This window comes from Heliangelus exortis, chromosome 2 (assembly GCF_036169615.1).
Source record: "Heliangelus exortis chromosome 2, bHelExo1.hap1, whole genome shotgun sequence".
Lineage (NCBI taxonomy): Eukaryota > Metazoa > Chordata > Aves > Apodiformes > Trochilidae > Heliangelus > Heliangelus exortis.
Genome location: NC_092423.1, coordinates 21350368 through 21376606, shown reverse-complemented (window position 1 = coordinate 21376606; position 26239 = coordinate 21350368). Strand labels below are relative to the sequence as shown.

The 26239-nt window shown below is 41.4% G+C and overlaps 2 protein-coding genes across 2 annotated transcripts; one reads left to right on the top strand and one right to left on the bottom strand.

Moving 5' to 3' along the window:
* The first annotated feature begins 577 nt into the window (after window positions 1–577).
* On the top strand, window positions 578–13191 carry PTER (phosphotriesterase related). Its single transcript, XM_071735147.1, is given in 10 exon segments — window positions 578–2614; window positions 2616–2707; window positions 2710–2957; window positions 3106–3112; window positions 5098–5197; window positions 5199–5256; window positions 5259–5362; window positions 9256–9357; window positions 11174–11178; window positions 12648–13191. Coding segments are annotated over 10 exon segments (1038 nt in total). The 5' UTR covers window positions 578–2531; the 3' UTR covers window positions 12887–13191.
* Window positions 13192–14714: 1523 nt separating this feature from the next.
* On the bottom strand, window positions 14715–22377 carry C1QL3 (complement C1q like 3). The gene is made up of 2 exons (XM_071735146.1): window positions 21067–22377; window positions 14715–16415 (listed from the first exon to the last, which is right to left on the bottom strand). The coding sequence occupies exons 1-2, from the start codon at window positions 21652–21654 to the stop codon at window positions 16236–16238; spliced, it is 768 nt and encodes a 255-aa protein (XP_071591247.1). The 5' UTR covers window positions 21655–22377; the 3' UTR covers window positions 14715–16235.
* Window positions 22378–26239: the final 3862 nt, after the last annotated feature.

The window sequence follows — 26239 nt, the reverse complement described above, 5'->3', positions numbered from 1 at the left end:
TTTAAATGTTTCCTGCTGCTGTAAATGAGAAGATGGCAGCCTCAGACTGTAAGGATCTCACACACAGCCATAGGTCCTTGCAGTGGTCAGGCCAGATTAGTTGAGGGTAATCAAAATTAGCTGTGTCAGAAAGGAATTAGTGGGAGCAAATTTTGAAAGTAATTTTTTAATCAAAGTAGTAATCTTAAAATGAGAAAAAATTCACCTTCAATTAGACTGCCCTTTCTAACTAAATAGACTAGTAAATAACTAAAAAACTGAAGGTGAGCCTTATTAAGGATATAGGCTGTAATCGTTTTGAGTCAAGCCTTATCAAACGAGCTTCAATACTTATATATCTAATTATTTTAAAAATAGTTATATAGGTGTGTTCTCCTAACATCAAAGATTGATTTGAAAGTTGTTAATGACCACGAGGAAAGAAAAGTGTCTCTAATGCAGAGAGTAATTACCACTCCTTATGCTTTCAGGGTTCTACTGAATACCCCAGTGTGTGTGTGTGTGTGTGTATATATATATATATATATATATATATATATTTAAGGCTAAGGTAATGCAGTTGTCTTAGAATTATTTTAATTCTTTGCCATGCATGTAAGAATGACTCTGATCATTGAACTATCTCCACAATAGTAGCTTGCTCTGCAGAGCACCAGCTTTCTTCAAGGATAGAATTAATGACTGGGTTGGACAACTTAATGGAATTGTAGCTAGCAGCAGCTTCTGACTAAGACAGGTATTTTGCTTTTAATTATTTGCTCAAGAATAATATTTTCTGAAATCATGCACTTAATTTATTTGGCAAAAAATAAGTCATTCTATTAATCAGACAGCATTCTGTTCTCTGAGAGTAATTATTGTTCTGCCTTCTCAAACAAGCCAACACACTACTCTAGAAATGAAATTCATAGAACAGTTCTTCCTAAGACTGCTTTTACACAAGGCAAGCAAAGAGAGTCATTTCTTTCTCTTTCTTACAGATAACCAAGTTTTCTTATTAAAATAACTGCCTGCACTACAGACCTCACTAGGCAGGTGATGCCTGCCTTTTGCAGGGGCTGGGTCACTTTTGTACATTGGTACTCTGAAAATTACTTCTTCTTGTGAGATGAAAGTGTCCCCAAAGAGATCTTGTGCCCTTTGATATGTAGAGTTCAGTGCCCTTCACATTTCAGTTTTTCTATCATCCTGGTAGATTAGCTTTAGCAGTTAAAAGGAAAATGTCCTCTGAGGGCTTCACCAGTAACAAACCCCTGTTTATGATATTACTCACTAAAGGGGAGACAGAAATGGGAAAGACCTCTCTCTTTAATCAATAATGCATGCTCTAGTTAGTCCTGTCCTCTGGACATGATTAAACATGTAGTTTGTTTCATAACTCATGATTTTGGTTGACTAGGGATTATAACTACATATCCTCAAGCCTTAGCAACTACCATCAGGAAGATCTAACATGAACTGTGTAGTCAGCTATGTTTAATGTTAATATGGCAAATAAATTAAAAAAGAACACCCCTACCTCCAAAAGATAAAAAATACCCCCAAATTCCAATGGGCAGAACTGCAGCTAATTGTAATCTGTAGTGACTCAGGTGAGGTTTATACAGGGCATACACCCTTTACAGGAGCCAACTGCAGACAGAGCCTCAATGTGATCTGTCACCACTCAACTGAAGTTTTATGAAATTACATTGTTTACTTAAAGATCAAGAAAAAAGTCTCTTAGAGGCTGAGCCACATAAATTGTTAGGTTAAGGTCTGTTCTTAAGTGGTGAAATGTTCGGCCAATGAAGCTGATGGGAAAAACATTGGCTTCTGCCCCTCTAGGTGGGAGCCACTCAATGTCTTTGGAGGCTGTTGTCAGCTTGGTGGAGTTGTCCTTGGCTGTTCCAGAGCTCCAGAGTGCAGGTTGCAGGAGAACCTAAGCCTCTGTTGAAGACTAAGGAGCAGATGATCACCCCCATCCCAGCATTCCTCATACAGAGATGCAGACAAAGTGCTCAAGCACAGACAGTTTCCCCCATGCAAGGGGGACAGTTACGTCTTGGAGGACACAGATAAATAAAATGAACATACCAGTGAGGAATCCTCAGTCTTGGTGCCAAGAATGTTCATCTGGTGGCTCAAGCTGACAAAATTTGACAGCTGTTGAACAGCAGAGAATCCTAAATGAACACAAAGTGGTTGTTATTAAATAGGAAACATTTATCTTAGTGTAATATTGACCATAGCATAATAAATGATGATGATTTCCCTGTACTGAAATGTGGTATTTCAGCACTGCTAGAGTACTGATACAAGCACAGTTAAGTAAAAAATAAAAGCTTTGAATTTCATATTGACCACGCTACTGGAAATAGCATTGGGAAATTTTCCAGCATATACACCCTGCATGTAGGTACATGTGTGAGAGGAGGGAATTCAGAAATACTGTAAGAAATGTTTGCTTCATCTGAAATGAGTTTGTTTCCTTTCTTCTTCCTTCCCAGGCTCCTTCAATCTGATTTTTTTTTTCCTGTTGCTGAAGAAAAATGCCTTCCTTGAGAGGGAGAGCACAGACTGTCTTGGGCCCTGTGGATCCAGACCACCTTGGCTATACATTGACTCATGAACACTATGAACTACAGCAGCTGTTTTTTCCCACCTTTTCCAGGCCAAGAGCCTCTGTCTGAGGGGCCCACTGAGGTGAAGAATTTGTTTTGGATTAAGAAAATCCCTACGGCCATAAAGAAAATCTTCTTTTGCATCAGGAAACAGATGCTGTGAAGGAGGAGCTGTTGCATTTTAAAGCAGCAGGTGGTGGAACGATCGTGGAAAACACAACCACAGGAATTGGTCAGAATATGAATACTTTGAAGAAATTTGCTGAAGAAACTGGAGTTCATATCATTGCTGGGGATGGGTTTTATGTGGATTCCATTCATTCTTCTCAAACACAGGCCATGACAGTGGAGCAGGTTAGTCCTAACTATTGCCTCAGAGTCTCTCTGATGAATTATCCCTAGGTGAGTCAAAGCTGGTGAAAAGTTACAGCAGAATTGGTGAAATCTAGAAGGTGTCAACATGGAAAAGATTGGGAATAGTATTACTGCTTGTGTGTTGCAGCTCACCAGTGCTAGCTGTATGTGCTGGGATTATCTGTCAGCATTTCCAATTCTTAAGCTTTTGTTTTCTCTCAGGGATTTGTTATAATGCAACAGTAAAACGAAAGTGAAGTACTTCATATGTAGGCATCTGCTGCAACACCGGTTATCCAGTTCTTTTTACAGTTTTAAGCAAGGAGTGTATCCCTTCTGTCTCTTGTCTCTCTTTCTTCCTAATTGCTTCCCAGTGAGATTGCACAGAATTATTGTAAAAAGTTTAAATAATTGCAGTACTTATACGAAAGTTGTGAATAATTGCTCTGCTCAGACTGGCTAGTATCTATCTCTCTTTTCCACCATTTATCCAGACTTCTGAGGGCAGAGTCTACATCAAATTTTATGGTGCCCAGGACAATGTGACCAAAGGCCCTAGATATTCCTATTATTAATAATTATTCATTCCTGTTTTTGTGATGTTAAGGAGAGGAGGGAAAGGAACCCTCCAAGGCAGGAGGATGTGACTGTGGATGATTGGAGCTCATGTGACAAGACAATTTACAAATGAGTCAGATTTATTTTAAAAATCAATGGTTAAAACTTAAGCAATTGTATTGTGATGCAGCACTGCAAACTACACTGGACCTAAGCTGGCCCAAGCTGTATAAGACAGTACTTGTTTTCCTAAATCTTCTTGCATCACTTGAAATTTGATACAAATAGATTTCTTGTGGCAAAGGTTTCCCTCCTGTATTTAGTGGACTGTGGAGACCTGCAGATTTCTGTGCTAATAAGATAAATTGTACTTAATCCAGTCCAAGAAGGCAACTGTTTACCTAGAAAGGGTTTGCAGTGACTGATCTGTGATAACCAGTGTTCCTCGTTTGCCAGTGAATTTGATGTGATGATAATATTTCCTGATTAGGTACAGGCAATTTGAATATTTTGTTGCCAGCCCTAGCTGAGTGATTTAGCAAGATGAAGATGTTTCTGTAGGAGAGATGTTCTTAAGGATGGGAGTTAATTCTTTACCATAGGATGAAGTGTCAGCCAGAAGCCTGCTGTAAATTGGAGTAGATTAGGATGATTTTGCATGGAGATTGATCCAGCAGTATGTTGTGGGAGGCTATTGAGGACACAATGTATGGAGTATGGATAAGTTACAGTTTTCTTGGTACAGGATTTCTCAGTTTCCTAAATTTGGTTGCAAATCTTCCTTCTTCTTTGTTCACCTTATTCTTCCATAAAATATGGATTTCCCTGAAGTTCAGGGCCACAGAGTTAGAAGGTCATCATCAGTGCCATTTTGTTCTCTGAGCATATTCTGTAAGATACATGAGTTATTCCAGAAAAGAAAAACTAAAGCTGTTATAACAAACTGCTTTTAATGGGAGATTCTGATGTCTTTTTTGCTTATGAATATTTTAAAAGAAAGCTAATTTTGATCCTGTAAGTTTGTCAGCTGAGTTTTGTTCTTGTAGTTATAAAAATCATTTGAGCTCATGTCATTTTATGTCAGCATTACCATAAGCAGGATTTGTCTTATACTTGTTTCTTCAGGATCTTTGCCAGAGTTTCTCCCTTTCCTATCTGAATGACAAGGTTTCCTTATTCTCTGAGCCCTTGTTTTGCAAGAAATTAAATTGAATTGTTTTTGGAGCCAATTCAGGAGTGCAAGGCACAGGTTTTATGCTGAGCTAACATGGTCTTTTTAAAATAAAAATTATCTTCAGGCCAAATCAGTGTTCAAATTTTATGTAGACCAGCTTTGGTCTGAATAACTGAGTGAGTGGATACTGTTAAATTTATTTGCTTAGTGTTTATTTCAGTCTCAGTGAATAGTTGCTATGATGATAGTTGACAGAAACCAGGTTTTAACTGCAATATTTTTACACACCCATCTATTAATTAGGTTCAGAAAAACCTCAGGAGTATACTAGCACAGTGTCAATAGGCCAAATTTAAACAGGAATAGTATTAACAAAAAAATCTAATTTTTCTGTTCTCTGCCTTACAGGAATTATTGTTGATGAGCTACTTGATGGAGCAGACAGGACTAATGTCAAGTGTAGTGTGGTGGGAGAAACAGGTTGCTTCTGGCCTTTGACCCTGACTGAACAGAGTGCTTCAGGTACCAGCATAGGCTCAGTCACAGCTTGGGTGCCCATCCCAGCAGGATCCATCCATCTTGGCAGGAACAGTGATTCACCTTTCCAGATTATCCACAATCTTCAGGAATCTGGGGCTGATATTTCTAAGACAGTCATGTCTCACCTTGACAGGTAAGCAGCCTGTCAGTGTTGCCACAATCCACTGGGGTCTGGGAGAACTCTTGTGCAAATACCTAGGTTTCAGATGTGCACTTGGACCACAACATGAAGTTGTGGTCCAAACCTTCAAGTTTACTGACTCAAAAAATATGAAACTGCTTATAGAGCTTGATCAGCTTCCAGCTTTAGTCAGGATCAGCTTTTAGGTTCACATTGCTGAAGAGATTTAGAGATTTTAAATGCTCTCTTTACAGGTCTGGGGACAAGAGTAGGAATAACTGTAGTCACATTTTCAAAAAATGGGGATTCCATTAATTCAAATCACTGCATTTACAAAGCATCGGACACTGAGCAACTCTCACCAAACTGGTGGGAAGCTGCTGGGCTTTCATAGTTTTTGAAAACTGGGCTACTCTTAGGGGCCTGACCAAATTCTCTGATACTAATGGTTAACTCCCTGATTTGGCTGGAAGCCAGATCTTCACAGTTCTGCTACCAGACAGAAGAAATATTGCTTAAAAAGAAAATAGTTGAGTTTTGAGTAATTCTTAGCACAGAACAGAGCTAACTTTTAGTTTCCTTGAGAGCAAAATCCAGGAGCCTTACATCAGATGTGGAGAGGAATTGCAGTGCTTTTCTCTCTCTGGTTTAGAAAACACAGCCTCAATAACCAAATCAGTTTTGTGTGACCTTGCACTACCATGGTGAGCTGGAAAATGTCCAAGCATTGATTAGTTTGGCCAGTTGCTGAATAATGTAGACTACTTGTGGTCATATGATTCTAAGCAATTGGATTGTTTGCTCTCCGTGTGAGTTTAATACAAGCAAAAGCACTGTGCTCCAGATTTCTAACAGTTTGACTCTAAGAGCTTGCAAATTCAGCTGCAGGTGGTTTGTATTCACACAGCCCTATGTTTTTACTTGGGGAATTTAGAAGCATAAAAATCAATGCCAAAAATTTTACGTATATTTGATAATATATAAATTATATGGGTTTTCTTTCTGTGTTTATCTGCATTCCAGCTATATTTTTCTCTCATTTTTAAAGAAAACTGATTACTTAAAATCTTGCTGTGAAAGAGGACTGAGCAAGCTGCAGGTGTCAGTGATTCTGTAGCCATTGTGATACAACATAAACATCCAGTTATGGTTTTTTTTTCCTTAATATGCTGTTGTAAATCATTGAATTCTGTGATTTATTGGCTGAAAATAAGCAATATAGGTAGGAAAACAGTCAAGACAGAGGTGCAGTTTCACTAACTGCCACTGATACACAACATGACATTTACTTATACTTCTATCATTACTTTCACACATTCAGGTTGGCACTTGCTATAACATAAGACTCTAAATGGCTGTGAAGGTTGGCTTTGCAATACACATTTAACATTTTAATTCTCTTCCAGTGAATCCATGTGAGAACATCTCAGTCTCTTTAATGTGAGATAAATGTGTACACAGCTCCATAGGTATATACATAGCTCATGTCTGCTTTTGATACTGACAAAATGGTAGTTTTCAGGTGGATTTACAGTCAAATGATAGAACTAAATTGCTGGCTACCATATTTTGCAGTTTAGCACCTTAGAACAAAAGGTAGCAAGTGTCCATAGTTAAACCAGTCTGTAGATAAAGGCTGGGAAGCAAAAACTATTGAGTCTTGGCTTTGGCCATTTATTAGAGAAAAAGGTTATAAAGATATCTTAATGGAGATCAACAATCATTGACTTCTTTCAATCTTCTTTGTTAGAAGATTAACAACAACTGTTATGAATGCCTGTTTGATAATGGTTTGGTGGGTGTCCTTGCAGTGATTTATAGATGAGGTCCACACTACAAGATGCCCAATGTCCCCTCTCCTTTTTCATGCTGCTCAGGGACACTTGTTGCCCATACACCAAATTCCAGCACTTGAATATTGATTTGAATTGGGAACTGCTGCTGCTGCATGCCTGTGGCCCACCAGGTGACCCAGTGGCTGGTGAAATAAAGCTCTCCTGCTTTTAGTTAGGACAGAGCACCCAGAAGCACAATAGTAACAGTAGTTTTCAAAAGAAATTGGTTTGGTTGTGGTCTTGAAATACATTGTTGGGTGTTTTTTTGGCACCTGTGCAGGGATGAATACACTTAGCTACTGTCTCTTTGTGAACTGAGCAGGGCTGGATATAAAATAACCTGTTCTCTTGCTCTGTGCTTTCAAAATTCATTTGATAATAAATGTTCAATCTCTGTAAATTGTAGTATTTATTTTAAAATAACATTTTTTATTAATTACAGTTGGCAAGTCTTAGACTCCTGCTGATAGCAGGCTTGTGTGAACAACTAATTTCTTTCTCTCAATCCATCTGTTCCTCCTACTTGATGCTGTTGTTAAGTCATAATATTGAAATTTTGTCATCAGTAATTTCCATAGCAACAGACTGTGATGTAATTGTATAGTGTAAAATTACTTTGTAGCATCAATATCTGCAATAATAAAAAAAAAAAAAAAATTAAGCTGCTGCCCGTTGGTTAGCTATGCTGTTCTTGAGGAAACTTGGGTTTAACTTATATTTTTTAAAAATGTTTTGTGGTTATACAGATAAATTTTTAACGTTTTGAGTGGTTTTGTTTCCTTTGGATAGCTTTACTCTTGGCAAAAGTGTTTCAAATAAAAAAGTACTCCAGACAGCTCTTTTTTCAGTTGTCATTCTTTTATGAATGAGTGATGGGTTTAGTAGCTCTGTTCCTTCACTTTTCAAATCTTCTGCAAAGTCCACATCCCAGGTACTCAAGTTGCATTATATATTTTGGTCAGAGTGTTTTCTTAAGAAGTTCTGGCCAGATCCCAGTGCAAACAATGATATATTGCTGGTGTAATGAAAATCTAGAAACATCATTGTACAGAATGGAAAAAAAAAGACAAAGTTGTGTATTACCGGTGTGTGATGGATGGAACGAGCCCTGGATGTAGCTGTCTTTTGGGAAAGTAAATCTGTCTTGTGTAAGTAATCCATTGTACTTTTTTTGGTAAATGTCACTATGAATTAACCTCCTCCTTAAATGTCCTTCCTTGTTAGGTTGTCTGTTGAGAGGTTTAGTGATATCAAAAGTAAGTAACTTTCCTGTTTCCATTTAATGATTATCATAAATGTTTTAATTCATAGAATCATAGAATTGGCTGGGTTGGAAGGGACCTCAGAGATCATCAAGTCCAACCCTTGACCCACCGCTGCGGTTGCTAGACCATGGCACTGAGTGCCACATCCAGCCTCTTTTTAAATATCTCCAGGGACAGAGAGTCCACTACTTCACTGGGCAGCCCATTCCAATGTCTGGTCACCCTCTCTGTAAAGAAATTCTTTCTAATATCTAACCTAAACTTCCCCTGGCACAACTTAAGACCATGCCCTCTTGTCTTGTTGAAAGTCGTCTGGGAAAAGAGACCAACCCCCCCCTGGCTCCAACGTCCTTTCAGGGAGCTGTAGAGAGTGATGAGGTCTCCCCTGAGCCTCCTCTTCCCCAGGCTGAGCAGCCCCAGCTCCCTCAGCCTCTCCTCATAAGATCTGTGCTCGAGTCCCTTCACCAGCCTGGTTGCCCTCCTTTGGACCTGCTCCAGGACCTTGATATCCTTCCTGAACTGAGGGGCCCAGAACTGGACACATTATTTCATGAGGCAAGAGTTGGTTTTATTTTGGTGTTTCCTAATGCATAATGTTCCAGATGAATGTGACAAAGACAATTCTGGGTATCAGCTTAAGGTGCATGTGTCAAACAGGAGTCCTATGTTCAAAAGATGAATTAAATCTTAGATTATTGGTTTTATTCCTTGCAAGTGGGTATTTCCAAAATACGTATCCTCGTACCACGAGTGTTTTCTTTCCTTTCTGTTACAAAGCTGACTTAATGTTATGTGCCTTCTGCAGGATTATGTTTGATACAAAGAAACTTCTGAAATTTGCTAAAATAGGATGATATCTAGAGTATGACCTATTTGGTACAGAATTTCTTCACTACCTGTTCTATCAGTTACCTGCTTCCCCAGTTTAAGCTATAGCATTGCTATTGACAAATTAATATTATTGGTACTTGTTTTAAAGGCACCACAGCATAATTCTGCTTGCTTCTCAAAATTGATTTTTTTCCCTGCTGACATATTTTTTTTTGTTTCTGTTGCTGTCATGTCTTTAGGGCAACATGTATGATTTCTTCTATCTGCAAAGGAAGAATTAGAATCATAGTGCTGTAGAAAGCTACTTGAGAAAAATATAAGAGCTTTTTAAACCTAATTCACAGTCCTAATTCCATGCTTACTTGGTTGAATTTTATCATTTACTGCATATATATAAACTATAAAAAAGAAAAGGCTGGAGATACAGGACTTAGGGTGTGGCTTTTGTTTGAAGCATAGTACTGAAATCCTAATGCTGCTGCTAAGAGGCATCTGAGGCTGCTACATTTTGTTATGAATGCACCAACTGGGCAAAACTCATGGGTTGTCTTGGATGGATTTGACCCATGCTTCCAATCTGGAAACCAGACTTTTGTTCTTCCAAGCACTTTATCACCTCTCCTCCCCTCTTTCCTTCTGACCTTTCTCTTTTTTGAAGGGTGAGATTCCTGTCTCCTCAGAACTCCCATGCTCCTCACACTCACAATGTGAAAATATTGGCCCTGCTGGCAGGATACCTCTTGTCTGCTTCTCATCAGCACATGCAGTCTCAGCTCAGCTGTGCAGCAAATCTGTTGTGCTTTGCTAACACAAGGTTTTGCCAAGGAGATGCACTCCGTGCAGAAACTGTCTGAGGGAGGTAGGATCAGCTGGGCATGGGCTTCTCACTCTATCCAGAGGTGTGATTCTCCTGGGCTATTCGTCCACAGTGTTTATGGGCAGTGAAGCAGCAGGTTTTTAAGGGGTGGGGTGTCTTTTTTTGTTCCATAGTCAGAAACAATTCTTGTCTTTGATGAGAAAGATTTTACGATCAGTAATCCCTGATTAAATAACTTTCTAGCTCTCACTTATATTTTGGATATAGCATTCCTGCCCTTCCTTATCAGATTAGCGTCAAGAATTTTCTTCTCTGTTTTCAGGCTGTTCTCTTAAGAAGGTGGTGTCGTAACTATTATACTTACCGCCAAGTGTTTGGTACTGCTTTTCACACTAGAAATCATTCCTCTTTCAGACTCTCTGTTTTGCACTCAGTATTTTAACCTGCTGCAATGAATCTGCAGTTTTCCCCATTTCAAATAGGTGAAGTTGCTTCTCTCCCCAGTGCCTCCTCCCTTCTCAGCACATAGAGAAACACCCTGAGGAATATGTGTAGAGGGATGGACTGTGCCTTGGTTAACAAGTGCTTGTCCAACCATGGCAAGTTTTCATTCCATCCAATGTATTTCCTCAGCCACTGATATCTCTCCTTAAAGCCTCTGGCTTTTGAGTATTTTTTGCAGCAGGCTGTTCATACAAATAAAATACAAAATGTTTGTGTTCTCATTGTATGATCTGATTATGTGCTCTTGAGTCAGAAGTGCCATTAAATGGATTTTGTTAGGTTTCTGTTGCATCAGCATTGGACACATTATGACAGCGGCACTTTCCTTGGGTTGTTTGTTTTGCACTTTTTTTTTTTTGGTCAAAAAGCACCAGAAAGGTAGAAATCAAATTGACCTTTAAATATGATGATGAAAATATGAAATACGCAATACATGTTTATCTTGTCTAATTCAAAACATAAACTTCTGTAGTCATGCCACACGTACCCAAACACAGTTTAGCTGTGCATGAACCTCCACATTTTTGCTGTAATCAACTGCCAATGAAAGAAAGAGAATCTAATTTTTCAGGGACAGTTTTTCTTTGAGTCAGAAGCAAGTACTAACTAAACTTACAGGAATGAGCAAGAAGCAGCAATATGGAATATGAATGACCATATGCCTTCCCTACCCATGAAATTAAACCAAGTAAGAAAGGAGATGATGCTGAGATTAACTTAGTCCCTTCAGGGCCATTACTGGTTGGCTTGTGGTCTCTGTATTTCAGGCTGAGGAAGATAATTGTAGTACACATAGTGTTGTGCACTCTATGGCACTATTTATGCTGGTTTTATGAAAGATGCTCATTTTTTACCAAGCTCTGTCTTACTTGACTTCTTAGTGCTGCCCGGTATTGATTTGCTTCTACTACAATATGTATCCTCAGAACTAATTGTAACAAAAACTGACAGAAAGGGATTTCAGATATAGTGTGGTTACTTATAAAACTAGCATTTGCTTTCCTGCTGATAAAAGCACAGTCAAGAAGGTAAGAATTAGAATTCCACAGGGAAAATAAGAATTTCACTGGGAAATGATGGAATTGCTGCCTCCATGAGGAACAAGCACTTTCCAGGTCTGCTCTATCCATTTCTGCCACTTAATGCTACAGTCTATTGCCAAACTAAACTGAAGCTTAGTGGGGAACTTAACAGTCATGCAATACAGACACCTACTGAATAAATTCTAAAAATATTATCTGAACAAGATATTAAGGTTTCCAGAGTGAAATACAGGACAGAAGGACTTGTAGCAGAATAGTTACAAAGGAGTAATGAGAGGGACTACTTTTTTTTTCAAAAGTGACTTGTCATTTTGCCAAGTCTGTTTAGCTGGGCTGACAAATTAACTCTCTTTTTTTCTGGGAATATGCTAGCACCGTGCAATGCCTGTCTTATTTATCTTTAATGAATACCTTTGAAATGTGTTTGGATTGTAATTGTCTATACAGAATATCATGCTGAAAACTTAAAATTTTTATTAACCTGGTTTGCTGAACAGGAATTAATTAAAGATGTGAAAGTATTTGTATAAGTAAGACAGGCTTCTTAAAGGACCAGTCATACACAGAATTTGGTCCTTGACAAATGGAATGGGACTGGCTTTTTGACAGCAGGAAGAGCTATCTCCATTAACTGATTGTGTGGAAAAGGAGTTTATGTAGGAAATTATTACTTACTCATGTATATAAAACCTGTGTCCCATGCTTGGTGGTGCTGAAGGTCTTTTAATTCCTCTGTGGGCTTAATGGTACTGGGAATTCAAAGTCATGTGTCAGCTGAAAACTTTTCCATGTCCACTTTGAGAAGTGTGGTGGTGTGTATTCAGAGATGGTTTTGTTCATTCAATAAAGTAAGTACTTTAATTCCAATTAAATATAAGAAAAATGTCTTCCGAGTACCAAAAAATAATTATTTTCAGTTATAATGCAGTCCAGCTGTACATTAATGTAAGTAATGTAAATCCTGCTCAGTTCTGTGCTACTGCAGAACCTTTCACTGATGAGTTGATTTTTACTTTTGCAGGATTCGTGTGCTGATCGATGGAGGCTGTGAAGACAGAATTCTGATTGCTTATGATGTGCATGCTAAAAATAGATTGATGAAATATGGAGGCCATGGATATTCACATATCCTTAAAAATGTAGCTCCTAAAATGCTAATCAGAGGCACATCTCAAGATAAAATTGGTAAAACACTACTAGCAAATCCAAAGTGGTGGCTGACTTTTAAGTGGGACTATTAATAAATATTCCTATTTCATAGGGAAGGTTGATAAAATTTAGATTTCTTTCAAGAGAACAATGATTTTTAAAAAATTTTTTTCAGACAAATGGGAAGTTATTTATTAGATCTGATCAAATTGATTATGACTTCTAATTAGAACAACAAAATTAGTTATTTTCTCTGCCTTTTCTCCCTTCTGAAAGTCTGCTCATTGGTGATTTACTGGATATCTGGATATAAATCTAGCTGCACAATCATTTTGATTTAAATTTTAAAATAATTGTTTTTATAGAGTGATATAATGCTATTATTAAAAGTTAGCAAAAAATGGACTTCAAAGGAAGTAACAGTTTTCAATTAAGGATCAATTCAAGGATCAGTTCAATTAAGGATTCAGTTAAAGTTCTGGAACTTTTACTTAGCTTCCATAGACAACAGAAGGCCAAAGAAATCTCAGAACATTATAAAAAGATTGTTTCTAGTTTAAAAAATTTACTTGCATCTATCTGAAAATGTAGAAAATATATGGAAAATATATTATTAATAAAGCAATTTGATGACCTCTTAAAATATATGCAGTATTATTACAAATGTGTTTTTTGTAATTTACACTGATTTCTTATCCTGAATCTTTGGAATCCAACAGGTATTTTGTGAAACTTCAGGCAGACCACCTTCTTTTTGTAAGGATGCAACACCAAAAGTCAAAATATATTACATAATACAGTTTTAATGAGTTGCAATAGTTATAACAAAGGTTGTGATAGAAGTCTTTACAAATCAGTATATCAAGATATGATGAAAAACGAAGAAATGATTGCCTTATATTTGGTTTTTTTACATAAAGTATGTTCTTAGCTCTTGTCTAACTTTAACCAGGGCAGGTGATTTATCAAAAAGGATGGTCTTAGCCAGTAGCAGTGATAGCCTGATTTTAAAAGCTTCTTCATATTTGACCAGATACATCTTTTAATGTTGAGCTTTTCTAATAAATGCTTTTAGTAAATACAGATTGCTAGTTGTAAATGATCTCTAGCTTGGTACTTTACTGTTTGACACTATGTAGAAAATTTCTAGCTACCCTGCTGCTGTGAGTGCACTAAACAATAAAAGCAACAGTGGAACAAACAGACATGAAGTCAGTTACACATCTGTTATTAAAATACATTACCTCATAGAAAAAAAAAAACCAGGAGTACTCACTACCAATGTACAGATATAGGTTGGCACTTTGTCATGAAGTAAAAGTGGTAACCATTCTGCTGAGATAATTCACAAGCAGCACAACATCACTTTATAAGTCCCAGATGAGTTAGACTGGTGATCCACTCAGTCAGTCTAAACTAAACTTGGCATTTATTTTGAATTGGCTGACTCAAAAAACAGAAACAGAAAGTTTAATGCTTTCTGTTTAAGAAAAGCTTCACTCATTCAAACAAGATTTTTAGGGAGTCGTAAAATCTTCATTAGACTTATACTGAGTAGCCTGTAGTAGCTTATACTGAGAGTAGCACTGAAGAGCTTTTTTGTCACAGTGGCAGACACTGTCAGCTTTTTAGTGCAGATAAATCTGAGTTTTACCCATAGTACATTAGACAAGGTTGCTTGAGGCAAATTACATAAAATAGAAATTCTAGGGGTAGCCTCTATTACTCTTCAACCATTTATAGGAATGTTAAAAATAAACAACGTAACCAACTGTTCTAAGGAGATAGTAAATTATCTTACTAAAAATTAGGCTTAGAATTAAATTTGAAAGTTTTAACCTGAGATAAATAGACAGCCTTCTCCACACCCCCCCCCAAAAAAAACCCAAACAAACAAACAAAAAAACCCCAACCCCCAACCCAAACCAAATAATAAATCTGTTTTCTGAATAAAAATATTCTGAGGACATTACAGGTATGACTGATTTTCAAGCATTTTTATAACTATGTAACTCATAATGCCTGTGTTTAGTTTCATTCAAGATAATAATCCTTTATATGGATTAAACTTCTTTGAGACTTTATATATATATTTTTTTTTATATATATGAATGAGAAAAATAGGTTTAAATACACACTTTTTTTGCATGTAAATATCTGCTGCTTTCTTTGCATATGTGTTATCATTTTTGGTAATATGCTTATCTGTGTCCATTTCATAGGCACACCTTACTACAAACTGGTAACTACCTACCATGGCAAAGGTCTGTGTGACAACATTTTCTCACATGTCAGATCTCCTATGCTTCCTTTGTGGGAATAATCCCACTAACTGCAGTGAGACAAGACACCTAAGACAAATAAGGTTTTGACCCATTATATACCTATGAAATTCTAGTTGAACATCTGCAGTATGTTAAGTCATAACTATTTTATTAAAAATAGTACCCAAGTACAGACTAAGTGCTAAAAGACTAATGAAGACTAATGGCTGCAAAGAAAACACTCTACCTTAGTCTGAGGAAGTGGATGCCGGGCTTGCTAAGTATTTACACAACTAACCATCAAGAATGAGCCTGTAATATTGCCTAAATATATATTTACACATCTTTACAAATTAAAAGCCAAATCCTTTTTCCACTATCATCAATAGGAGCCCTGCCATTCATTGGCCTTGGTCAGAAATTTGATCCAATAGAAACAGTTAGTCAACTGTTACAATTTCCAGGAAAAAAAGTGTTTCTTCTATCCTTTTTCTTTTAGAACTCAGCTAAGGGGAAGACAAAATTTAAACAACTACACTGGAGTGATTTTATGTTAAAAGTCTAATGTAAACCTACAAAGCAGGAACATTGAGTTAAGGCTTGAAGCTGATTAGTTCCTAGTCTTAAGTGGAAGGGTTAGATAAGAAAAGTACAAGGCAAACAATTCCTTTGGAGAGAGAAAGTGTATTTTGATTATGTCTTCTTTTTATTGTAAAATCATTCCTCACCACACTATGAGTGGACTCCAAGCATCATTGTTAGCAAGTAAGTCACAAGAACCAAAGCTGAAGTATGGATAAAGCAGCAAGATCATAACACATCAAAGTATCATATACACCGAAGAATTAACTCAGCATCCTTAGGTGTGATTTTTTGCTATAAAAATCTGATCTATGAAGGATTTTATTCACATGGACACTAACAATGAGGAAGTATTTGCTTTGGCGGTAGTGGATTGAACATCTGTTTAACTTGTTTTGTAATTTTTTAACATAAGGTTTCTCTGTGTTGTACAGATGTGAATCAGGTAGCATTGACTTTTTTTCCCCCTCTACTGAGGTGTTTGGTGGTCGCTCTCTGCTGGGGTGCTTGTTTCATTGACTTTTCCACGCAAATCCATTGCTTAGAAGATCAAGCTTCATTTTTGGGCTGGCTTGGTGGGTCTCTTTACTCATTATCAGTCAGCATAAATAATAAATCCAGAAAATGTGCTGTATTTGTTGTTGTTTCCCCCATGTGCTTTCCCTCCATCTAATTTGATGTAAACTTCATCTCCTGGCTCCAAATGAAGAACCACACTGTTACTGGCATAGTCGTAGTTCTGATCAGCATCCTGAGCAATCGCACTCGCCCGAACCTATATAAAATACATAATGAGTGGTTAAGAAAACTCAAGGGTTTTTTTCCTGCACAGTGAAATTAAAGCATAACCTCAATATTTTATTCAGCTTGTGTCAGGTGCCACTTTAAATGCTGGGGAACATATACTGTACCTTCTACAACACAACATTTAAAGCTAAAGCAAAATAATCTCCTTCTTTCTCAGACACCTGATTAATACACAACTTTTTGGACTCCTGTAAATGTTTGGAGCTTTTAAAAATATATGCATAATAATAGCAGGAGTTTGGAGAACTGAATCTGGTTGTGTGCCAGTTCTACACTGGTGGAACATGTCAGCAGAACATTTGATTGACATTGGTGAGGATCCACAATAAGGCCCTATTGATAGCACGTTGGACTTTTTCCAGAGGTGATTTATTGTCATACTTCTAATACGATAGTGCTGCAAAAAGAATACATAAAGTACACACCCACCTACACACATGCACATGCCAATGCACACAAGCAAGTAAGGATCCTCATCAGGGCTTTGGAAAAACTGTTATTGCTGTGTTTCAGTAAGCAGACATTTAATTTCTGTGTATTGAAAGAGAAGCACTCTTGAAAAATCATGGGGGAGTCACTAAGAGGTTGTGGAATTTACAAGTAATTTTTTCATTTGCAATTTTCACTTAAACATACGTTTTTTTCCTCATTTCTCCCTTTCTATTCCACTACTGATTAAACTCGACAATACCAGCAAACTGATGCTGTTTTCCAGCAATGAATAGTCTGTGGCATTTTAAGTCTACAAATCATTTTTATATAATTTGACCCCGTTTGGTAAAATATTTAAACCTAGTTGTATGGGATTTATTTCAGTGTAACACATCATCTGCTTGCTGCTTCTCTTGGTTGTAGCATAGTTACAGAGCAGTAGGTGATTTAGTGGCATTGCAAACCTGAACTAAGTAATAATGCATGACTTGGTGTACTGCGTGTGGGATTTTTATCTGTTCAGAATTGAAAATACGGGCTATAAGTCACAATTTTCCATGGATTCCTTTCAAAGTTTAAATGATAAATTTCCAAATTAAATTTTCATGTGATATGAATTCACATTAGTATTGAAATGTTAAAAAGAAGGGGGTTATTTCACTATGCAGGATCTTACAGCATTATGCAGTTTAAAAATCACAGTAGGTGGGAAATCTTTATACATTCTGTAAGAAGAGTGAGAAAGGCTTAAAAGGCTCGAAGTGGTGTGACAGACTGCAAATTTAAACTGATACATGGCATTATGATAAAACACCCAGTATTTCATGACTTCATCTTGAATTGCCTGGTATTGTTTACAGAGGCAATCTATTTTGCTAGTATTTAAGCAGTAATTATTCTAAGCACTGGGTATTTCCTTAGGATTAATGACTGTCAGAGTGGAGTTGAAGGCTCTGGGCCATTAACTCTGAAAATACTCTCCAAAAAAAAAGAATGGCATGAGATGGTGTAAATGGAAAGGGTGAATGGACAGGACTGAAAAGCCTGTAGATGAGGTAGAAAAAAATTCATAACTAGTATTTTGCATACTGGCAAACAAAATGGTTTATGATTTTTTTTTCTAAATTTCTATTTATTACATACATATAAGGAAATGCCACTTGTTGATTTGTCTAAAATGTTCTGTTCCCATGGATGGTAAAGAATTCAAACTATATTAGTGACTACGTTAAGGGAGTCAGCACATGGAAACTGACTACAAAGAGCAATAGATAGGTCATTTTTTAATAATCCACATAGCACGTATCAGGTGAAAAAAATATTCTAGGTAATGAAAGGTTAGAAACCAAAGCATGTATCTTATTGCCCTATGTATAGCGACAGATGTCTTGTAAACTCCAATGTGCTATTCTTACAGGTATTACCTCCTTGTGTGTTTAGCAAGAAAAATTTCTTTTTAAAGCCTGAGAGAACAGTCTGAAATGAATGATGTGTATACTGCTGCAAGAGGGTGAATGTGTCTCAAAATTAAACCTTAACAGACTATACATTTCATAAGCTGCATGACTGCTTACCTCATCTTTCATGAAGTTACACTTTCAGGTTGCACACTCATACTAGCTAAGCTGTGTGATCTCAGCATTTTCCTCTTCTAGCTTTATAACCATTAAAGAAAGCAATGTGTTAACAGTGGAGACCTTGAAATTTCCCCTGTGCATTGCTTGCTTTTTGCTTTTTTTTTTTTTCTTTTTTTCAGAAAACAGTGAATTTTATGTTTTCTTAGCCAGACTCCATTCAAAGACTCATTTCTAAAATTTCTGATCTTTCTTACAAATAATACACTGTTAACCACTGAAACATCACATTAGCATTTAGTGTTTCAAGTATAAAACCTAATCAAACGGAGACACAGCTGAATTAAAACTGTGCATCAATTTTAAATAGTTTGTATGCAGGTATTTACCTGAACACTGATCTTTGCATAAATATATACAAACATATACACAGAACCTCTGCTCTTTTTTTTTTTCCCCCCCCCCTTTGATTCACTGCGAGCTTAATTTGTCTCATGCCTGGTACTGAAAGTACTTACATTTTAGAAGGGTTAGACTTCAGGATCAATTTAATATCTGTAACTGATAACTTTTTAAAGAAGTATTGGTATGTACTTATTTTTCAGGGCTTGGGAAAATAAACATTTCAAAGCTTTCTAAATACGGTTCAAAAATAATGTTTCAATTGCAAGTCAAATTACATTCTCGCTGTAGGCAATATTCCCTTTGTATGAAGAAGCCAAAGTGACCACACTATGATGTACTTTGTTTCATTAGTCCTGTTTTATCTGCCGAGATAGTATTTATGGGCAGGCATTTTCTAATATAATTAATTGCTGTTGATGTCCTCATTATGCTCATTTCACAGTTCTTCTGAGGAGCCATAAACAAAAGGTTAAGTGGCATATCATGTTAATTTACCGGCCGCCGATGCTGCCATCTGCGCAGCGCACCCAGGGCCGCGGCGCGGCTCCCGGCTCCGTCGAGCTGCCGGTACCGGGCAGGGGAGGAGACGGACGAGCCAACGGACGAGCCCCTCCGCGACCCGCGGGGCACGGCAGGAACAAACAGCCCGCTTATCAGACCTAGGGGCACCGCCTGGAGCGGATCGACACCCCCAGCCCGCCCCGACGCAGGATGAAAATTCCGGGGAGAACGGCAGCGCTGGCTCGGGGCTCACGGTGCCCGGCAGAGCCTGCCACCCGGTCCTGTAGCCCGCAGCACGGCGGGACAGCTCGGCAGTGAAGGACCTGTTGAGTGGCTGGCCCCTCGTCCTCCCGCCGTACGGGGGGCCGGGGCAGCGGCGGGAGCACCGCCGGGCTCCCGAAGACACGGGAAAGCCCGGGCACACCGCCCTCCCCCCGGGCACCCACATCAGGAGGGATGCAGAATGTCCCGGCGGTACTGCTAAGCGCTGTCATAATTAGAGCCGCAGTCTGTGTGTCTGTTAGCTACCTATAGAAGTAGTGCAAAATCGCGATTAACTCCCCGGGGGCAATGTCACAGGCACAGCCGCCAGGAGCGCGGTGGCCGCTCTTACCCTAATTAAAATGGATGATTCCTCTGTCTTTCAGACGGTAGCATCGCAACATCTTCGTTTATTTTACGCGTGTTACCCCTCACGCGGGGGCTGCTGGCAGACCCCAGGCCGTGCCTGTGCTTACCCCCACCGCCCGATCTGCCAGGGCTGCAGGCGCCGAGCTCACTCCGCTACCGGCTGTCCCTGGCCGGGGGATGAGGCTGACGGCACCGTCCTGTGCCCTGGCTGCTTTCCCTCCCCACGTTTCACCTTTCCCCACGCAGGACCACCCTCTCCTGAGCTCACTCTCCGCCCCCTGCTCCCCTAGCTTCCCGGGGAGATTTCTCTCCCTGGAGGAACGGTCGTTCCCGTCCCGGGCTCCACTCTTCCCATGGGGGCGGCGCTGCCTACGCGACCTCCCCCGTCCCGGGCGGTCTGAGGGCAGCACTGCGCGGCCGGGGGAACCGGCGCCGACCAGGTGCCAGTCTACCCGAGGGCCGGCCTGGACAGCGGGCTGGGAGCGGGCGGCAGTGGTACGACTCTCAGGGAAAGGAGTGCGTCGAGTCCGCATTCAACGGGGGCGGCCTCGGCTCTGCACGGCACCCCCGGCCGCTCAGGGCTTCTCGGGCACCTGAGGCTTGAGAGGGAAAGCGCACAGCGCCTCGGCCCGCAGGGTCCTCGTCGGCTGCGGAGCGGCAGGGACCTACTCCCCTCAGCTTGCCGAAGGGCTCGCCCGGTCCGCACACCGCCCGGACTCCGGCCCCTCTCACCCCGCCCCGCGCCGCCTCCAGTCGCCGCCTGGCTCCCTCTCCCCACCCGCCGCTTGCTTCCCGCCCTTCCCGCTCCGCCCGCTAGCCTGACGACACCCGCTCTCCTCTGGAGTCCGGCTCCGCCTGGGCGGCTGTCCTCACGGCACCCGTTCCCTCTGCGAGTCCGGTTCCCCCGGGCGCCCGCGCCCCTCCCGGCGCCTGCCCCCCTTAAGGAGTCCCTCTTCCCCCGAGCACTTGCTGCCCTCAGGCAGCTCTACTCCCCCCGGCACCCAGCTCCCCCGAAGAAGCCCAGCCGTCCCCGGGCACCCGCTGCCTTCACGGCGCCCTCTGCCCTGACGTCCCCACCTGGTTGTTCTTGCAGAGGTCGGCCCACATGCTGGTGCCGTCGCCGCCCCTCATGAGCACATGGTAGGTGAAGAAGTAGATGCCGGGGATGGAGCAGGTGAACTTGCCGGTGGTGGGATCGTAGTGGTTGCCCAGGTTGGTGACCACGTCGTCGAACTTGAGCACCTCGTAGCCCTCGTGCTGCCGCTTGAGGCCGGCGTAGAAGGCGATCTTGGGGACGGTGCTGTAGGTGGCGGCACTGATAGCCCCCGCCGCGTTCAGCCCCGGCGCCCCGGGGGGCCCTGGCAGGCCCTGCCGCCCCGGCTCGCCCTTCTCACCCGGCGGCCCCACCGGGCCGGGCGGCCCCGGTTCTCCCGGCGGGCCGCGGGGCCCCGCTTTGCCCGGCCGGCCGGCCTCCCCCTTGGGCCCCTGGATGAAGGTGGGCAGGGACTGCATGAGGCCGCGGTCGGGTGTGGCCGCCGTGCTGGGCGCCTTGGTGCCGCCGTAGGGGTCGCAGACCATGCGGCAGGTGCCCAGCATCTCGTAGTGCGCCGAGGTGCCGGCCGAGCTGACCAGCACCGGGATGAGGATGACCAGCAGCAGCACCATCACCACCCCCAGCGCGCCGGCCGCTATCAGCCGCCGCCTGCTGCCCACCAGCCGGCTCAGCGCAGGGCGATCCTCTTGCCTGCTTTTGGACAAAATCTTGATGGTTGGTCGGGGACCTCCTCAGAGCCGAAAAAACGCCGAGCCCGCCCGAGCTCGGCTCCCCTGGGGCTTGGCTGCCCTCCCGCTGCCGGTGGCGACGGGGGCTCCGGCGGGTCGCGGCGCTCGGATGCGGCCGCTGCAAGCGCCGGGCAGGAGGGAGGGAGAGAGGGCGAGAGAGCGCTGCCGCCGCGCCCCGGCCGCCCGCACTTTTATGCTCCCGCTGGCGATCGACTTTTTTTTTTTTGCAGGCTGTGCCAGTCCGAGTCAACTTTCCCTGGAACTTGCCTTTCCTCTCGCGATCGCCCCGCTCGCCTCCTCGCTCGCTCTTTTTTTTTTTTTTTTTTTTTTCCCTCTCTTCGGTACCACAGTCCTCAGCGGGGACGCGCCTCCCGGCCGCCCCGCCGCCGCCCCGCTGCCCGCCGCCGATAGCCGCGCCGCGCCGGAGCCGGAGGGAAAACGGGATCCTGCCCGGGTGCCACCTGCCAGGAGAGGAGGAGGCTGACGAGCGCGCTGGAGCAATTTATAGGCACCCAAAAGCGCAGGGGAAAGGGGAGCTGCTTTGGCATCTCATTCCAGCATCTGCTCTGCTCTTCCCACTCACAGAGAGTTTGGCATTACTCTGGCAGTGTGGGAAATATTTTTTTTTTTTCCCCTCTCTCCCTCCCCCACCCCTCCCGCAAACGGATGAACAGCGAAATCGTGAGCTTCACTCACTAGCTGCATCTTGCGATGACAGCCCTTTCTGGAGCAGAACTAAAGGAAGAGATGTGTTTTGCAGCCTCTGGGTACCCTTCAGGTCACCGATAGAGAATAAAAAGGTCAATCCACCTCCAGCTTAACACTTCCCGGAGGCCACCCTGCCATCCTAGTGTTTTCTGGGAAAATACCGCTTTAAGTGTAGGGATGCTTTACAATTACCAATTGTCCAAGTGGAAGTTATTTGAAAATATACCTCCCACCTCGCACGGTAATAGGGATTAGCATCTCTCACCATTTCGGATTTCCCTGTTCCCCCTTACTCACCCCACTTCCCTCCCCCAGCCCCGATTACAACCATAAAAGCAGTGAAGGAAACTGTTCCTTCAGTGAATTAAAACTGACATACCCATCACTGGCTGCTGTGTTTCCCAGTGTTAAGCCAGCCACCGATTTGCTGACAAACTGAAATTGAGGGAAAGACTTCTATTTTCTTTAAAAGCCAAAGGAAAGTACAGAGTGTATACTGATCAACAGATGCATGGACCTGAGAAAAAGGTCTCTCTGGAGTAACTCGTGGGCAGCAAAACATTTTGCTAAGTATTGGATTTGTATGCTTGTTTTTTGTTTTGTTTCATTTCTTTTTTTCCTTTTTTTTTTTTTTTGGGGGGGGGGGGGGTGGGATGGGGTGGGTGGGTGGTGGTGTTTGTTTTAGTGTGAAAGGTTCCTCCTCCCAGAAAGGTGGTAGGCATCTCTGTGACTGAGTGGGAAGGTGAACGTGCAATTTTAGTAGCATTTCTCTCAAGAAAATATGAAGGAACTTGTCCTGCTTACAGATATAAAAGGTACACAAAGAGCTGTTTAAATAAACAAACAGAATTGATTCCTAAATCATACTTCTGTATTCAGGAGCAATAGACGTCAATCAAACGAGGGTGACATTTGCTTGTCAATACAGGGATGATGGCTGGAAAGAGTGTGACTTATTACAGCAAGGCAAGAATTGGAAATGAGCAACAGCAGCAAATAGGACAACAACCAAATAATACCATCTCCAGTGATGATCAGAGGACTGTGGGCTGTGATCTTGTCTTGGATTTTAACAGCACAAATCCCCTCACCCGTTCTCTTCTTTCTTTTCTGTTCCACGGCACAATAAGGTCAAACAAGCAGGCAGTGAGAAACAAAGATTCATTGATTCTTCCTTTTCAGGAGAAATGTCAGCAGCTCCTTTTGCTCTTCCTGAGAGACTCAAAGGCAGTGAGTGTGTCCATGTGGTGTAGAGATGGGCCAGCCCAGCTCCTTATCTTCCAAAAAAACTCCTGATAAAGCTTACATTTCCCACACTTGTAAATATCCTCCCTCCCTTTCTGCCCCCTTTCTTTCCTCTAATGCTCTGTTTTTAAAAAATTCTTTATCTGGTACTGACATAAGTTAACCAGTTCCCTCAGCAAAGGGCTTCCCCTCAAGACTCAGAAAGGCAGTTGAACACACTTGGAGGGTTATGCTTTATCTCATCACTCTCTTCACCCCAAAGAAAAGGGTTTTCAGCACTGCTCTTTTGTCTAGGCAGGAAAAAAAGAAAAGATGTGCTAAGATTGATGGGTCTGTTTCAGCCTGTAGCTGGGCACTTGAGGCATTGTATTTAGTCATCCCTAACCCAGGCGGTTTTCAGGACATCAGGATGTGAATAAGTCTCCATTGCAATGGCCATGTTACACAATGGGAAAACAGAAGATCTCTTGCCTTCAACTAGACACAAACATGTTGTGGTCTGTCAAGCCACAGCGATGCTTGGTGAGACACTGGAACAGGTTGCCCAGGGAAATTGTGGCTGGAAGTGTTCAAGGCTAGGATGGATGGGGCTTTGAGCAACCTGATTTAGTGGGAGGTGTCCCTGACCATGACAAGGGGGTTGGAACTACATTATCTTTAACCCAAGCCATTGTCTGATTCTATGACCCCGTGATTCTGTGACTTAATGGCACTAAGCACACCCTCAGGTCCTTACTCCAGCTGTAAGTCTGATTTTTAAAGCAAGATCCTACCATACCAACCACGTTGACCTTCTTAATAGAAAAGAATGAACCAAGAATGCTCATTCACTCTAGATTCCTGCAGATTTTCTCCCCAGGAAGACTGCCACAAAAATCACAGCATGAATAAGCAGAATAGAGGGAATGGGGCAAGCACTGGTGTTGAGTTGTCAGTGGAGTTTGTCTGTTAGGTAGGAACGTAGTCTAGGATCTTTATTGTCAAACCGGTTACCAGATTATCCTTAGTTCCCAAAGAAAAAAAAAAATTGCTAAAGAAAATAAGAATCGGAAACCAAAAGGCTCAGATATTAAGCACCAGAGGTACCAGTATTCTGGAGCAAAGGAAATACAGAAAACTCTTTTTGCCATGGGGCATTTGTTTTCTTGAAGTAATACCTCAAAGCACTGATTTGCGTTAATTAAGGGTTGCGTAGCATCTATGTTATAATATTTATCTCCTCTCCATTCAAAAGTTTGACAGACCAATCTTAGTATAACCATTGTACCTATGAATTGCTGCCAGTCTTAATGAGTTAAATTTCTTTGTATATTCAAAGCCCTCTTTTAGGCTTGCTCCTGTCTTTCAGCCTGTTTGCTTCCCTCCCCCTTCTTTGAGCCTTTAAATGCTCAGACCCACAGCTGCTGTTCAAGCTATATCCCCTGCAGCTTCTGCCATTTGAAACAGCCTTCTTGCAGCTCTTTTTCTTACTGACTAATTAGTTAATGTTCATACAGAGCCTTAAAGATGTACAGCATAACATGCACGGCCATTTTATGTGTGTGCTGCTGCCTCAGCACTATGATGGGGAAAAACTGGGAAAAGCTGTGTAAAAACATATCTGTTGTCCTACAGGGGAACATGTTCTGCAGTCACCAGGCACAAAATGGATCCTTACACCTGCAGTGCTGAATTCAAAGAGTTAGCCCAGGAAAAAAAACCAAAAACATGAAAAAGGGCAACCATTTACCAGCTACAACAAGCAGGAGTCATGGGAAAAGGCATACGCCAAGTAAAGCAGTATTCAGATACTGTGCCAAGTTCCATACTGCTTCTGCTCACTTCTATATTTTGCTTATGTTTTAACTAGTTTTTAATTATTAGTTTAGAGAAACATTTTGAATTTCAGTCACCATGAAAATAAAGGCTTTGCTACAATGTACCTTTGTAAACATTAGTTTAACTGTATATAAATGTATAGCATTTCAACCTGGCTACCAGTGGCATGGTCAAGGAAGGACATGCACAGGACAGGCAAGTGAGTTCAATGCTCACTCAAAATAAAATAATATTGTAAATGGGGTGAAACTATTCATGTCAGTACAGATGGCTCAAAGGTACTATGGTAATACAGTGGTGACACATTTGCTTCTAGTCCAAACTATTCCTGGTGTCCTCTTTCAGTTTGGTTCACCCAGTTTGCTAAAATCTTAGGGCTGGCCCTAAGTCCGTCTGCAGGGTATTCTCTGTTATTCAGAGTGTGATTGGAAATATTATAGATTAAGTCACACAGTTAATGATGTCCTTTGATAGCATCAGGAAGATTGGCCTCTGATCCAGAAAGTGGACTGGAGAATGATCCAAAGAAAACATGCCTGCCTTTGGAAAAGTTACAACCACTTCCCAAATCCAAATGAGAAGGGAATTCAGGGATAATTATATCATATATTATTATATATAATATCATCAATATATTATTACATATAATTATATATGAGACCTGATAATTGCCAGCATGAATATCAGTAATCAACCA

Excerpts from the sequence above, each read along its gene's own strand:
- C1QL3 (XM_071735146.1), bottom strand. The coding sequence starts at position 21,654 with ATGGTGCTGCTGCTGGTCATCCTCATCCCGGTGCTGGTCAGCTCGGCC. Across the intron at positions 16,416-21,066 it reads ACCTCTGCAAGAACAACCAG|GTTCGGGCGAGTGCGATTGC; the intron begins GTGGGGACGTCA and ends TATTTTATATAG.